We start from the raw sequence: 13495 nt of genomic DNA on the forward strand, positions 1-13495 counted from the left end.
CCTGACTTCCCTGAGGTACCTGACAGTAGAGTCAGGGAAAACATTGTAGCTGGAGGCCTACTGCCAGAAGACTGGGGAGGAGAAATCCTCCTGCCGCTAAATCACTTTTGCCATCGGCTTCCCCGAGGACAAATTTCATCCTCAAATCAGGTCTTTCTTGACAGATATTGTCCCCCTGGCAACAAGGTCAAAATCACGCAATGAAGACGCTGTTAATCAGGATCGGGTCTGTCCACACTTCGTGTCACTAGGAGGAAAACAAGTCGATGTTTAACAGGAAAGAATAAGGAAAGGGGGGTGAAGTCTTGGAGAACCATGTCTGGAGAGGTATTGGAAGAAGGTGTTCCCGTAGGAACAGATGACAACATTATGGAAGCTGCGCCTTGGGGGGGCCCCGCTGTGGCTCGGGGGAAGGGCAGGGAGAGCACGGGGGCGGAAACTGGCATTCACGGAACGGCAGTGAAGGGCGCCTCGCCCTGGGGTTTTGATTCCGAGGGACCGGAATCTCGGGGAGCCTTGTAGCCCCTGCCATCGCAGGGGGCTCAAACACCTATTCAGAAAGGCATTTAGGAGACAAGGCCGCCTTAGCTGCCCTCATTGCTGTGACGACAGACACCTTAACAGCACGTAAAATAAAAACCCGTTCCGGGCGGCGGCCGACGCCTGCCCGTCAGCCCGGGACGCACCCGCGGAGGAAAGGCCCGGCCCCCCAGCCCCGCCCGCCCGCCCGCCCGCCGCGGGAAGATGGCGGCGGGGGCGGGAGGTGCCGCGCACGCGCATCCGGGGCGGCGCCGCGGCGTCCTGACGTCACGCGCGCCGGTGCCCGGCAACGGGCGGACGTCGGGGGGGCGGCGGGGAACCCGGAAGCGGCGCGCGAGTCGGGGCGGGCGCGGCGCGCGGGGGGCGGCCGCGGCGGTAAAGTAGTCCCGGAGGGCAGCGGCCGGTGGGTGGGGGGGTGGTGCGGTCGGTGCCCGGCGCAGCAGCGCGGGGAGTCTCGGCCCTCTCGGCGTGCTCGGACTGCGAGGCCGCACGGCGCTGCGGGGGAGATGGCAGCGGACAAGGCTGCGGGTGAGTGCGGGGGCGGCCGCCGGGGCCGCCTCGGGCCTGCGCCGCCGGTGCGGAGCGATACCCTGCCGCGCGGGGGGCGGGGAGTGCCGCCGCGGTTCGGGCGGAAGGAGAAGGGTCCGCGGCGGCGGTTTCTTCTTCCGCCGAGGAAGTAGTGCCCCCGTGGGGCTGAGGGGCCGGCCGGGGGCATCCCCTGGCCGAGCTGCCGCTGGGCCTGGGCCCGGGGACATCCCCTGGCCGAGCCCCGCGCAACGGGAGGGCGGCGGAGCTGTTGGCAGCCTCTTGGCCTGGGCGGGCTCGGTGGGGGTGGGCTGCAGAAGTTGAGCTTCTGGGTTAATTTGTTAAAACTGGCGTGTTCGGGTGGCGCTGGGGAGGTTTGAGCCGCTTCGTGTTGCCTCCTGATCCCCGGAGCTCAGCCTGGTTCCCTCTGAACTGCCGCTTTGGTTCTAGCGGTAAGCGGGTCTGCCCCAAAGCTCAGGCCTGAACAGACCCTGTAGAGAGAAGTCACCGAGATTAATAAATAAATCATCTTCTGGTAAACACTCGGAATGAGTCTCAAGTGCAGCCGCTGGGTAGCTCCTTAGCGTTGGCAAGCTACTGCTCGTCCGTCTCGGTGAAGACCACCCTTCATGCTACAAGTCTTGGTTGTGGAGAAAGCCCCTTCCCTCGGATGGCAGCTCAGTGGGGACGGGGAAGAGGGCGATGTGGAGAAAAGCTAAAGGGATCTACTTTGTTTTTTCGGTTGGTTTTATGTGGTGGGACCCTTATTTTAAAAAGCCTCAAGCATGCTTTTCTCTGCGTGCTAAATACGAAACTCCTCACCGTCTGAAAAAGACTGTGGGGAAAAATGAGTACACTGTACTGAATTATGTGCAGCAAACTATCCAAAGTCTTGAAGGTCCTTTTTCCTTGTACTTGCTTAAAAGGAAAGTACATGCCCAAATTAATCAAAGACGTGAGCTGTGGCAAGGTGTTCTACATACTGCATTGCTCAGAGCAGTGAGTTACAAATGACTTCCCGCTGAGAAGTGTGTGGGTTTGAAGTGGTCTATTACATTTATACTAGTAGTGCAGTGCTTCATAAAAAAATGTAATACTGGCACCCAAACTTGTTATTTTCTTAAAAAGGCTGAACGTTCTGGCTGGTCTTCATGCCCTTCAAATACTTTCAGAGCAGGAGTCATGTGACAGATTCCTTCACTTACGAGGAACGGATTATTATCCCCCTGCCTGTAGAGTTTGGAAATTAAAAAAAATAATAATTCCAGAGATGCTCTGCTATTCAACAGCACAGTTCACGCAGGATGTAATTTAGAGGGCTGAGGAGCAAGAGGGCTCAGGAGCCACAGGCCTTGGAGGTATGGATAAGGGGTGTGAGAAGGTTTGCAGTTTGCAGTGATTGCAGTCACTCTCCAGGTGTCTGGGTATGTGTATGTGGGAGGTGTGGCTTCTCATTGCTTTTATGTTGTTGTGGCAGAAGCTGATAAGGTGAGCAATCTCCCTTTTCAGGTGGCAGTCTAATGCTTTTGCTTGTTCTTCTGTCCTGAAGACAGTTTTCCCAAAGGTCTGCTGTCCACCCTGATGTAACTTTCTGGTAGGAGCAACTGCCTGCTTGTGTAAAGCAAACAAGCCTCTGTGACACAATGTTTCTGCTTCTCAGCCCCAGGCTTGCTAACTGGGAAGAGAATTCCCTGACTTCCTTGTTTAACTTAAAACTCAGCGTAGCAGCTTTCCTCAGATCAAAATCCGAGCAGCTGAATTTTTCATCTATTTTCAGGTTGCGTATTTTACCCCTATCACAAGCCTGACGTGTATTAGTTTTAGGGTTGTTTTGTACTGGTGAAAGTTAGAGAAAATGAAAAGTTAAACAAGTCCACGTGTAAATACAATTTGCGGAGATAGATCGAGTCCTGTAATTTGTAAAGCAGAGAATCTGTGCTGTTTCAGATATTTCAACTGATAATCGCAGCTACTGTGTGGATAGGACCTGCCGTGCTGTGTGTCACCCAGAGCATATGCTTCAACAAGAGTGCCAAGGATCAGTAGATGATCACAGTGGCATGCTGCATGTTTTGCCAGGGTACAGTGCACCTACCTGTTTCATTTTCCAGTGCCTCAAGAAATATGGAAATAATAGTTTTATTTGCAAGCTCTTAATAGCCATTTGCAGCCAAGAGAGCAAGGGTACTTTTTTTTTCCTCCCCCTGTTTAAGTGGAGATGCAGGGGGTTTTTGGTATCTTGGGCCAGCTAGCTTTTGGGTGACTCCTGCCTATGAGGTCTTTTGATAATAATGATTAACTGAAGCAGCAGATCCTGGTCTAAATAAGAGTGGCACAATTACAGTAGCTTAGAATGGCCTTTAGGTCTTTAACAGGTTTCAAGTGTATTTGGGCAAAAAGGGTAGAGAGTAGCCAAAGTATTGTTTGGTGGTTGTGTTGTTTTTTCCAAAGGAAAGAGCTGTGCTGAAAGCTACATCAGCTGGACTTCAGTTCTGTTCTTTCTCCATAAGCTTTCAGTTCAGGTTTTGCAAACTTGCTTTGTTTACTGAGTCATAATAGGTGCAGTTAATCAGATTTCAGCCATAAAACTGACTATAGGAGAGGGGACAGCTCTGGTTTTGCTTGAAGCAGTCCCTAGGTGTGGTGTTTTTGTTTTGGTTTGGTTTTTTACCTACCAGCAGACCTAGAGACAGTAAAATCTGCAGACCTGCCCTGATTTTTCCCTAGGAAATACACAAAACAGCTATATGAGTGGTATTTTTATGATACAACTTAGACAATGATCTCATTGGTTTATTTTTCACTTAACTGAAGACGTTTTACTGTAGGATTCAGACTTCCATAAGCCCAGCTTCAGCTGAGATGCTTGTTTTACAAACTCGAATACAGTGGCACTAATCGGTAATGCCCTCTGCAGTTGATGGCACTCTGCTAGCCTCTTGATCAGACTGAGTGTTATGAGCTTCAAAAGTTTGAGAGTCTTTGCACTGGGGTTACTTTTACTAGCAGAATCTGAAAGACATGCTGAGCAAGTGAAGCAGGTAATGCTAACAGTTAGCATGAAAGGATGAGGGGATCCATAGAGAGTGATAGCTTTCTGTTCAGTTGTATAACCACAAGATTTAGAGCAGAAATCAGATCTATATTTAGCTTGAAGGACAGATACTTCTTGTTCCTTTCCTCATTTGCTGCAGAAAACCTGGGCACATCTGAGCTTTTTTTTATGTTTTAACTTTGTCTCCTGCCTTTCCCTTTCAAGGAAAAGGTAGTGCAAGCATGTTGATCAATGCCTTACACACAGTCAGATTTTATAGCAGGTGCATGCAGTTCTGTATCCCCTGAGAATCCATCCCAACAGAGTACTGAAATTGCTGAATCCTTAATTTTGTCACAGTGGGTTACTTTGTAATTTGTGGGTGTGAGATTGTTGATATTTTAAAATCCTAACTTCATTAGCATCTTGATGATCCAAATTTGTTGGTGGTGATGGGGAATGGATTTTGCAGTGAAGCTCACAGGTAAGTGTTTTCATTTGTTCAAAGTGAAAACAAAATTAGCTGAGTTTTCATTACATCTGCAAATTCTGGGAAAGAGAAAGAAGACATTGAATTTACAAAGCCTACCTAATATATTAAGATAGCAAAAGGTAGGTTAGAGCAAAGCTTCCTCTGTGAAATTCAAGAAATAATTTTCTGCAAAAATGTAAACCATTGCTGGTTTATGAAATCTCTGTTTTAAAAAACATTTAATTATTTCTGTATGTTCCAGCACACAACTGAGTGCTTCTAGAAATAAGCTGTCTGGTGTGGTGCTTTTGGCTGTTGTGGTTTTTTTAATTTCTGGTAGTTTGTGTTCAGTACAAGGAAGGGTTTGGTGGGGTTTTTTTCAGCTTCTTGGACATGGAATGTCTGTATTGTGGTTTTTAATGCAACTTCACTAAATTCTTAATTATATAATTATAAATGGGTTCAGTAGACTCCTTTCTGGAAAATGTGCTCAGCAGTGACTGAAAGGTAAAATGTTAGGAATAGTATGTAAAATAAAGTGAAGACTATTAAAACCTGGTTATATTGCTTTATGAATGCTCAAAGGGGTCACCCTCATAATTGCTACGTGCTGTTCTTGTTGTCTTCATCTGGAAAAGGATATAATAGAACTGGAGAAGATTCTGGGACAAAGCATGTGAGGAAGATGCAGAAAAAAACTGTGCTGCTTACCTCTGAAGAGAGAAGATTGAAAGATTTGTCAGACTGGGAGTGAGGCTGAAGAAGTGAATAGGTAGCATTTGCTCAGGTCTTGCAGTATAATCACTAGACAGCATTTGATATGGTATATTGAAGAGTATAAAAGTGTAAAGAGTTTTTAAAAAATAAATCATGTCTGTCAGTGGTTCTTAACAATGATGGTTTATCTGCAGCCTCTTCTTTATAGGGAGACTTGGTCTTCCAAAGCAGGGAGCTGTGTGGAAGTTTCGGTGTTTGCTGGTTTTTATGCTGTTCCCTAAATCTTTCCTTGCTTGTTTAGGCTGCAGCATAGAGGATGTATGGGTTTTTCATCTAACCCAACTTTATGTTGTGTGGCCTTTGCTGATAATTTTTGTGCAAATAAAGGTAATCTTAGTGTGTGGTTGCAGCTTCAAAGAGAAATCTAAAATGTGTGCATTCTCAGTTAACTTGCAGGACTTGGGTTATTGATTGAGAAGAGAAATTTAGCTAGGATTATTATGTTTACATTTTTTGCAGAGGAGTTCCCTAGGAGTTTAGGATAACTTCAGTTGTTTTAGTGTGGCAGGGAAGCAATATTACTTTTACTGGCAGGAGGATCCTGAGAACTGGAAGGAGCAAAATGTTTAAACTGAACAGCTGTCCTGATGTTTGCAAACTTTCTTGTAATCTTCTGTCCACTTTACAGATCAAGGTACTGAGAAACATGAAGGAGCGAGTACTTCTGGGATTACTGATCAGGAAAAGGAATTGTCGAGCAGCGCGTTACAAGCTTTTCTGGTAAGACAAAGCCAAACTCGGAGACTTCTGATTTACCACGTAACTGCTACATGGTCTTATATAATTATCTTTCCTGTTTTCTCAGCACTGTTGCAAATGTATTAACGGGATATTGTGTCAAAAGTAGCACTAGTTGTGTTATAAAGGCAGCACGTACATTTTCTGTCTGCTCTGATGGAGAAAACTGATGGGGATACTTGAATGAAGTGTGCAAGAGCACATTTAATCTTGATTCTCAAAACTTAGTAGTCTTAAAAGCTGTTTAATGAATTACTTAGAAGAAGCAGGCTGCTGTTCTCTATCAGTGTTGGAGATGCATGATCTCTCTGAAAATTCAATCACTTTAAGCTAAAAATGTTGTGTTAAAGGGTTTAAAAGAACCTTTTTCTTTTTAGCATCTGGCACAGTTTGACTCAAGTTCAGACAACAATGCTCTCAATCCCCTCCCACCCAGGTAGGGAAGGGGAGAGAGACTCTCTGGATTGAAAAATAAACTAGACAGCTTTAATTAAACACTAATGATAAAAGGAAATATGTACAATTATATACAAATGTGTTCAGGAATGTGCAAAACTCCTATTACCTCCTCCCACCCCCAGCAACTCCCACAGCATCTCCTGAGCTGTGAGCAGTCCCGAAAAGTCCCGGAGCTGCTGCTGGAGAAAGTGGAGAGTGATGAGGGTCAGGAGAGCTCAAGCCTGGGGGTTGATGGTGATGGATGGACAGAGTCCTCCCCGGACACCAGCCATGGATGGAAGAGAAGGGAAGAAGAAGCAGGAAGGAAGTTGTCTTCTGTGATCTCTGACCTTCCTCTGAGCTTACATAGATACATGGAATGGAATATCTCTGGCCAATTTTGTTTTCTGTCTAATTCAGCCTCCTACAGGGGGGTCATAAATCTGGTAGTGCCTGAGCTGGCAGGGCAAAGATGTGACCTTGGAGTCCCAGCAGTAACATAAACATTCCAGTGTTATCAGACCTAGCTGAAACACTTACTGCTAGTTAAGAGAGCTTACTGAAGGAAAAAAAAAATCAGTAAAAGGAAAAGCGGCTTCATCCTGGCTCAAACCAGGACAGCATCTTGCTGTATTCTTTTACAGAAAGCACTGTTTTGTCACTTTACACTAAGATACATTCTTCAACACACAACACCAATGAGCAGTGTTTACTACCTGTTTTGTGTTTCTTGGAATATTTGGGTTTGCATGTGTTAAAAATCAGGTACCAGGTGTTTTGGTTTACTCCTTTATTTGTATAGTCTCCTAATTTTATTTCATATAGCAAGTGACAGGAATTATGACTGCTTTTCCTTTCAATTGCTATATCTGTATCTCCACAATGTTTTGCATAATTCAGTTCTGGATGTGTTAAATAGATAGGGGGGGAATCAAAATACTGTCTTTTTAGATTGCTGCTTGTATGTTTCACTCATTACTTTTAGTTTGTCTGGAATGTTGTTACATCAAGTACATGGAGTTGGTCCTTAAACTGACTACAGCTGATGTTCACTGAGGTCTTCTTGAATGCTTTCTAGCTCAGTTACTCTTTTCCAAGAACGTTTTGCTCATTGTCATTTGGTTCTGAGGGTGGAAAGCACAGGAAAGAATTGTCTTTTTTTCACCTTGTCCACAGATCTACATGCCCAAAATACTTTCAATCTGCTGAGGACTTAATCTTTAGTTTTACACTGGTCCAGCATATCTTGTTTATCTCGTTATTTTTTTCTTTAAGAACTCATTAAGTTCATGAAGTTGTGAGGTGATGACAGATATCAGAGTTAGTCTGGTGCCTTGTTTGCCAATTTTGCTTGCTATTGAGTTGCTGTAAATAGCTTTGTGGGATGCCATGAATACTGCTTTATCATATTTCACTTCTAATTTCAGTCTTGATAGAATTACTAGAATAGTGTATTATGTTCTAGATCCTGTCTAGTGAAGTAAAGGACCATTGGCTGAGGAAAAACATCACAAAATGTCCTTGTTTGAGCTAAGACAGAAACATTTTTCATAATTTTATTTTTCAGTAAGTTGAGAATTTAAGGGTTCAAGGTTTTTAGTCCACCTCTGGTGAGAAGTCTTGTGCTGTGATCTGAAAGCTGTTCCTGTTGAAGAGAAGCTCTGAGTGTGAATACATAAAGAAAATAATTGGGAGATGAACTGTCTCAATTAAAGAGCATGCCAGCCGTTGAGTTTCAAGTCCCTGTGTTTATGCACATGATCACTAGGCAACCCATGCTGTAAATACTCAGGGTTGTGGAAATACTGAGTGTCATTCCATGTCCTGCTACACCTCCCTGTAAATTGTGTAACTTTCACAGGAGACTTGCAGGAACTGGGATGGCTCTGTTGAGAGTAGTGACAGAAAGACAGCTTTTCTGGGGAAAAGCAGAAGGACCACAGGGCCCTTCTCTGTTGTAATTTTTCACGTAACAGAGGTAATTAGGCATGAGCCCAGGAGAAGTTCTGTGGAACAACACTTTACAGAGTAGGAGGAAGTACAGAGTGGTTGTGGTACTCAAGAGCATAGTTTTTGATTGTGAAGCACTGAGAGAGATTGAAACAAATCTGCATATCTGATTGACCAGATTGGAAGTAATCCTGATAGGAAAGATGTGTCGTTGATTATCATGTACAGGAATTAAACAGTGGAGTGTGAAGGATCATTTAGGCTTAATAATGTTGAAAGAGCCTAGAGTTGTTTCATTCCCCAATGCTGCTAAAATCCTCCTGCACAAATACAGAACAGACTAAAACAGAAAGCAGAAAGAGGTGAGCCATCTGAAGTCCTTGCCTATTCCTGAGGTCAAAGAGGGATTTCTTGATTAATTCACACCTTGGAGGAGCATCATGCTTGGGTCCTAGTTTCTGTTTAGACATGCCTAGGTGATCAAATACTTCATTCAACAGCTAATACTTGTAAAAATATTATTTAAACCTGTACTGGGAAAGTAACACCCTCTTTTTCCAACCTGTCTAAAGCTGACTTCCACAGACTAAGTCATAATTCACAGGCTCTGCAGATGAACAATGGACATAAAATGATGGGCTGGGACTTACATAAGCAACTGCAGCTGCTTGATGTACGTGTTATTGGGAAAGATTATGAAAACTGAGGAAATAATCTTGAAATTCAAAATAATATGATGAAGAGAAATCAGAAAAACACTTTTTGTGGAAACATCTCTTTATATTAATTGACTACTCCATTTGTCCTCCCTCCACAAAATTATTCTTGAAGTTTGGATGTCACTTCAATTTTAAGGCTTACTTCTTATGCATATTAATCTGTATAAATGATGAAGTATGTGTGTAGACATTAGTTTGCTTCACTTGCCTTGATGAGGAAAATACTATGTTGCTCTCTAAACTTACAAAGGATACTTTCATTAAAACTTATACTAGTGCGTTAGTTTAAACTTTGTATCTTCTAATGCATGTTTCTGACATATATGCTCTTTCCAGGCTGGAAACTATGATGCCTGTTTACAACACCTAAATACCCTTCAAGACATCAACAAAGATGACTACAAAATAACTTTGAATACTGCTGTTGCAGAGTTCTGTAGAAGCAACCAGACTACAACAGACAATTTAAGACAAACCCTTAACCAGCTGAAGAACCAGGTAATGCAAACATATTGACAAAGTACTTGATTTTGAATACTGTTATTTATGCTTACATCCTCCAGTGAAATAGGAAAAAAAAAACTTCTGCCCCTTGTCTCCTATATTTGATAAAGGAGTAAGAAAGTAACATTTACTTTTAAACTTCTGAATCTGTTTGTCATTTAGGACTCTGCTTTTATAGATACGTTTCTAGTTGTTATTGAAATTGATCCTAAGGTTAAACTTTCCAGGGATTATAATTGTAGAAAGACCTGCTACGTTGTTTCAATAGAAAGTTCCTTAACCGGAAATAGTTTGAAGTAATTTAATATAAAATGCAAAGTGAAAAAGATACTTTACTGGTCAACTGACAGCTTCTATTTAATTGTTGATTTTTTTTTTTTACTGGCTCGATGTTGATCAACAATAAGGTTTATTGCCTTTTTATTTTTACTGACCTATTTTTAGATGGCTTAATTTTGTAAAATATTTGATGCTTTTTAAGATCATAGGTATTGAAAGTGGTGACACGAGGTGGGTTTGGTGGGGTTTTTTTTCAGGTTCACTCTGCTGTTGAAGAGATGGATGGTTTAGATGATGTTGAAAATAGTATGCTGTACTACAATCAAGCTGTTATTTTGTATCATCTGCGTCAATATACTGAAGCAATATCAGTTGGGGAGAAGCTGTACCAGTTTATAGAACCTTTTGGTATGTAAATGGAAAGACTAATTTCATTCAATAACTAAAGATCATTCAGGCTTTCTCACTATCAGACAAGTGCTTTCTGAATTGCCCAATAGGGTTGTAAAAAATTAGACAGGTTTTGGAATGAAGAATATGTTTTACTTATATAATGGCCAACAATTGAATTTTGAGGGAAGGTACTTCAGACACATGCAGCAGATATATCTATTTAATGAAACTGAAATATTTTTTTTACAACTTTAAAAGGTATTTATGCAAATAATATGTACAAGCTAATTACATTATTTAAAATCTATTATTTTGAGTAATCATACAACTTCACAGGTGGGTCTGTATTTGTCAGGGTACTTACAAACTTAAAAATCTGCCTTCCATAACTGTATCTGCTCCAGCTTTTATAAGCTGTGGAATTGCCATAAGTGTACCAAGTAACATAATAATCCTTGTTGAATTTTAGAGGTGACAAGGCTGAAGGGGTGTGTGTGTCTCAATAAATTAAGTAAACACTACTGTGTTTCTCCTTCAATTCCTCCCCACTTTCAATATGCCTATTTGGGAATTACTCTGTGAAGCCAGCCAAGCAGAGATCTGTTTGTATGGAATCCTTTCAAGTTCTATGGGATTCTATGTATGCACACGGCTCTATCTGTCTATTTAGACACTGGATCTTTGGTGCTGATCTGCTTAGACCAATTCTCAAAATCAATAAACATGAAATATGTGTTAAGCTGTCTTTAGTCTGTGGTTTTATGCTGATGCCATTTAAATTAATTTTTTTTTTCCACTGTATGTGTTTGTCTACATTGTGTAGATGTCTGCATTTTTTTTCTTATTTATTTTTCTCATAATGTTGCATAGATGCACTTTATAGTAATTTTTTTTAATTCAGTCATGTTTTGAGGGATTGTTTTTAGAGCTGTAAAATCATTTTTACTTCTTTGCTTTCTGCAGAGGAGAAATTTGCCCAGGCTGTGTGCTTCTTACTTGTAGACTTATACCTGCTAACTTACCAAGCTGAGAAGGCCTTACATCTACTTGCTGTTCTGGAAAAAATGATTTCACAGGGCAACAATAACAGCAAGAATGGAAAAAATGAGGTAACTTTAAAATTGTATTAATGCCATTGTCTTTCCTAGAAGTATGCAATAACTCAATCCAATATTACTTTTTAAAATACTTTGAAATTATAAAACTGTTAGATCACCTGTAACTTCAGACAGCAATTTATATGTGTTAGTAACTGAGTTAACTGTATGCAACAGCTGTTTATTCCTGCTCTTCCACCCTTCTCTCTTATGCCCTAGGAGCTGAGAATTGGTTTTTATGTCAGAAACTGGTATTGGAAAGACAGTTGTCTTCAGGGTCAAATATACATATTTTTGCTTGTTTGTCTTGGATTATGACCATATGAGAGCCTAAGTTTGAAAGAGAAGTCAGTATCAGAGAGGAATTGCAATTCTGTAGAGTATGGGAGATCAAGCAGCTTTTTTACTTAGTATATCTAAAAGTGTGAGGCATACTTTCAAATGAAATCTTTTGTCTGTGTCTTTTGGGAGAAAATCATTAGAATAAGTAGTGGCTTGGAATGAAAAAGAGGACAGTTTTGTCTTCTTCTGTTGATGGAACGTCCCACTTAAGAAAACATTTTATCTTAAAGTACACAGTAATTTTATTTAATAAAATATTAAATAGAGGCTCCAGAATGTGCATATCATCCTTCTGGCTAAAAGAATTCTTAAAATATCTCAACAGCAGAGCAATATAGCATAACACTAATGTTACTGTAGAATTCTGCTCTTCATAGGCTGGTGGGGTTTTTCTGGATTTTCATTTTTAAGCTCCAAGTTACGGTATTTACTGGCATGTGTATTTCTGGCTATTAAATGCTTATTTTACTTCATGTGAGATTGATAAAAATAGCTTATGAAATAATCTGTAAATTGAATTTAAAACATTACTATTAGTAACACTTCCCTTTTTTTGTTTTGTTTGACCCTCAGTCAGGTAATAATGCAAATAAAGACTCCTCGAATCAAAAAGCTGAAAGTGGAGCTTTAATAGAAGTTGCTAAATCTAAGATACATCAGGTAAGTATCTGCTTATGATTAATACAAGAACATAAGTTTGAGTTTTTCTTAAAACTGAGTGCCAGCTGCTTCAAATCTGGTTCAGCATGAATTGTGATACTCTCTCTCTCTTTGAATTTGATGCTGTAAAACAAAAGAATTAATTGACTTAACTCAGCCTTTTTGTAAGATCCATGTACAGGAAAAACTGACCTAAGACAAAAAAATCCCTAATTTCAATCCTTGCAGTTTATTATATTATTTTTTTTAAACTGCAGTTAGCTGCACTGACTTTGTATTTGTTAGATGTCCATCAGTCTAAATCAGCTAAGGTTTTATTTCACTGTATGGTTCTGTGGGGAAAAAAAAAAGTGAAGAAGCAAAATGTTTCTCTTTCAGCTTTTACTTATTGGTGTTTTCAGTTTAGTAGGTAAATATCTGGATTAAGAGGTTACGTTAGTTTAATTAGTTTGTCGTCGTAAGTGCTAGTATCTGATTTGGAATATAGAATAACTGTTCAGCACTGAACAAAATGTGCATCTGCTTACTGTAAATATGAAGCCTATGAATTTGTTGTTGCAAGTTTGAATAGAATTTCATTTTCAGGAAGGCTTTTTGAACAGCTTTTTATTGCCTATTTTTAAGATGTATATAAAATATTCTGTAATAAATTTATACATATGTTTCATCTTGCAAACCCTGCACAAGTTACTAGTTTTTATTTAACACATTTTTTTAACAGTATAAGGTGAGAGCCTATATCCAGATGAAGTCACTGAAAGCATGCAAGAGGGAGATCAAATCTGTTATGAATACAGCTGGGAATGTAAGTATTAAGTCTATTGTTTTTCTAATTTTGATCTGAACTGAAGTTGCTAACTGTCTTTACAAAGAATGGTCTTACTGAGGATGGATGTCTGAAATAATGCTTTATGTAGGCAGCTGGGTTTGTTAGCTCTTTTCAGCAAGTGTAATTAGTGTAGAATTCTCTTATTTGCACTGTTTAGAGTTGTTAAGAAAAATGCACTTTATTAATGATGTCAAAATA

At 40.8% G+C, this 13495-nt stretch overlaps 1 protein-coding gene across 3 annotated transcripts in view; it reads left to right on the plus strand.

Annotated features, from left to right (window-relative positions):
- The first annotated feature begins 963 nt into the window (after positions 1-963).
- CNOT10 (CCR4-NOT transcription complex subunit 10) overlaps positions 964-13495 on the plus strand; it is a 32957-nt gene continuing 20425 nt past the window's right edge. For 2 of the 3 annotated variants that reach the window (XM_051612896.1, XM_051612897.1), the window contains exons 1-7: positions 964-1068; positions 5977-6068; positions 9530-9691; positions 10234-10384; positions 11333-11478; positions 12382-12468; positions 13190-13273. In XM_051612896.1, the coding sequence (XP_051468856.1) occupies positions 1047-1068; positions 5977-6068; positions 9530-9691; positions 10234-10384; positions 11333-11478; positions 12382-12468; positions 13190-13273 (744 nt within the window). In that variant the 5' untranslated portion in view covers positions 964-1046. Of the gene's footprint in view, positions 1069-3676; positions 4584-5209; positions 5344-5976; positions 6069-9529; positions 9692-10233; positions 10385-11332; positions 11479-12381; positions 12469-13189; positions 13274-13495 lie in introns of those variants that run through there. The other variant, XM_051612898.1, reaches the window with a different exon arrangement.

The sequence above is a fragment of the Apus apus genome, chromosome 2 (genome assembly GCF_020740795.1).
Source record: "Apus apus isolate bApuApu2 chromosome 2, bApuApu2.pri.cur, whole genome shotgun sequence".
Lineage (NCBI taxonomy): Eukaryota > Metazoa > Chordata > Aves > Apodiformes > Apodidae > Apus > Apus apus.